General features: G+C 37.0%; 1 protein-coding gene across 1 annotated transcript; it reads right to left on the bottom strand.

The window, feature by feature from the left end:
- Window positions 1–3: 3 nt before the first annotated feature.
- Window positions 4–1,567, bottom strand: LOC107679380 (peroxiredoxin-6-like; the record flags this gene model as incomplete). Its single annotated transcript, XM_016474898.1, has 3 exons — window positions 1,394–1,567; window positions 288–434; window positions 4–105 (listed from the first exon to the last, which is right to left on the bottom strand). Coding segments are annotated over exons 1-3 (390 nt in total), but the record flags the coding sequence as incomplete, so codon positions are not given.
- Window positions 1,568–2,619: the final 1,052 nt, after the last annotated feature.

The following is a 2,619-nucleotide window of genomic DNA, read 5'->3' as shown; positions in this document are numbered from 1 at the left end:
GTATTTTTTCCCAGAAGGCACCTCTTTGAGGGTAAAACCTGCTGGGAAAAGTTTGTTGGCCTCTTCATCTGACAGAGAAGGGATGACCATGACTTCTTGTCCAGGCTTAAACAAAAGGGGGGAAAAAAGAAGAAGAAAAATAAATACAAATAAATGATTTTACGTCACTATTTTTTTCCCCACACCCATAATCTTGACCACATACGAAAAAAATTTAATAATTCAAATAAAATAAAAAATGAACTAACTTAGGGACATATAGTGAGGAATGAAAAGCTGTATCTTACCTGCCAGTCTACAGGTGTGGCCACCTTCTTTGTTGCCGTCAACTGCAGAGAGTCTATGACACGGAGAATCTCATCAAAATTGCGCCCTGTAGTGGCTGGATAGAGAATGGACAGCTTCAGCCTCTTGTCAGGGCCAACGACGTACACCTGAAATATAATAAATATGGTAAGTGCAGACAGAAATAAGCACTTTTAGTTTCATAATTGGTGGTCTAATGAAATGACACCACACTAATCTTATTCAGATATAGATCTGTACTTATTTTGGCAGGTTCCTTAGGGTTTTCTAGTATTGACTACTTTTGTTGTTACGCTGCTAAAGCAAATGTTGTAGCAAAGACTAGATCAGATCAGCGGGTACATGGGGCGATGGAAGCGTTACATGCAGCAGAACAGCAACAGAAATTTAGTCAGGCAGAACACGGTTTCACAATCCCCTATTCAAGCATAAAGCTCTGATTCTAAAGCAGTGGTTCTCAACCTATTTAACTCCAAAGTGCATTTTGTCAGAGAATTTATTCAAAGGCCCTTTAATCTAAGCTGATATGTACCTCTGGTGCTTCTGTTGTCATAAAACAAGTTCAAAAATATTATTAAAAATATGGTTTAAATTTTATACATCTTTATTTTTTAGCATTTTAATTAAGTATGTGTTAACTTAATTTTCACAGGTTGAATTTTGAGTTTTTAGGCTTTCAAATGATATCTACTTTAAGATTATAACTAAAATATGTGATATGGGGGGGGGGCATAAAAAAAAAAACACCAAGTGTCCTACCGACTTATTGGGGCCCCTGACTGAGAACCAGTTTTATTTCAGTAACACTGAGATACTATTACAGCTTTAAACTTTTATTAATGTTTTTAATTCATTTTATTTTTAGATTTTGCGTTTTTGTCATTTATATTAGTTTTAAAATGTCTATATACTTCACTCATTCTGATTTCAGTTTTAGTTTGTCATTTTAGTACATAAAATAAAAATTAAAAGTGAAATAAAACGAGTTTTAGATTTTAATTCAGTTATCACTTATTTCAAGTAACAAAAAAAATTTTTTTTTCATGGATTTAGGTTTTAACTATAATAACCCTGTTAAGAAACTCACACAGCGGGCTGTGAGGGGCATCCCGTCTTTATCCCTCTCATCAGGGTCCAGCATCCCCAGTAAGACCGATAACTCCCTCTTGCCATCTGCTATGATGGGGAACGGCACGGGACAGCACGTTTTGTCTTGGTTAAATGACATAATGTCCTAGAGAGAGCAAAAGTTACATAAATATGAAGTCGTATTCACTGTTTTTGCATTTTTCAGTCAGTCATCCTTCCATGTGAAGCCTTTACAATTAAGAGCATTACAGTATATGTACACATCTGGATATTTGTATAGGAGTAAAGAGTGTTGTGGTTTACCAGTGACTAACATCACACAAAACACACTCTTGTGGGAACCGGGTGTCTGCAACATTCACATGAATTTGAAAACAAGAGTTCAGCCAAAGGCACATGTGGGTGTGAAAGTACGTCTTTATATCCAGTAAAAGAGTTAGCATTAAAATCAACGGACCATAAAAAAAAACAGCAGCAGCAAAAGCGGAGTCTCTCAACTTTTTACAAACTAGTTTTTAATGCATTTTCTAGTGTTATTATGAAATGTTTGGCCAGGTAGCCAGATGTCTTGTAACATGTAATCAGCCCTTTTGTGATTGAATTTGTTCAGGGAGAGTTTCAGAGAGAGTCAGCAGCAGAAAAAACCTTCTCGGGATTACAGTAAGGTGGTTTTGTCTGAACCAATCATAGAAGTCCTCTGTGTGCATTTCTAAGGGCTACAGGCCAATTATTAGACACTCAAGCTGTAAGAGTCCCAAAACAATGCAGCATCATAGAATGGAGTTAAGAAAGGGAGGTCCATGTGACCTCTTAAGTGTCTGTTTATGAGCATCACACAATTTTCAACAGTGTACACTACTGATCATAAGTTTGTGGTCATTAATATTTTTAATGTTCTTGAAAGAAGTCTCATGCTTACCTAGTCACTGCATTTATTTGATTTCATAAATACAATAAAAACACTAATATTGAAATATTACAATCTAAATCAGTGGTTCCCAACCCTGGTCCTGGAGGCATCCCAACCCTGGTCCTGGAGGCACCCCAACACTGCACGTTTTGCATGTCTCCTTAATCAAACACACCTGATTCAGGTCATCAGCTCATTAGTAGAGACTCCAAGACCTGAAATTGGTGTGTCAGACAAAGGAGACATGCAAAATGAGCAGTGTTGGGGTGCCTCCAGGACCAGGGTTGGGAACCACTGATCTAAATAACCACTTT

This window comes from Sinocyclocheilus anshuiensis, unplaced genomic scaffold (genome assembly GCF_001515605.1).
Source record: "Sinocyclocheilus anshuiensis isolate Anshui unplaced genomic scaffold, SAMN03320099.WGS_v1.1 scaffold24144, whole genome shotgun sequence".
NCBI lineage: Eukaryota > Metazoa > Chordata > Actinopteri > Cypriniformes > Cyprinidae > Sinocyclocheilus > Sinocyclocheilus anshuiensis.
Note: the sequence above shows the minus strand (reverse complement) of the source record. Positions and strands in the feature narration are given on the sequence as shown.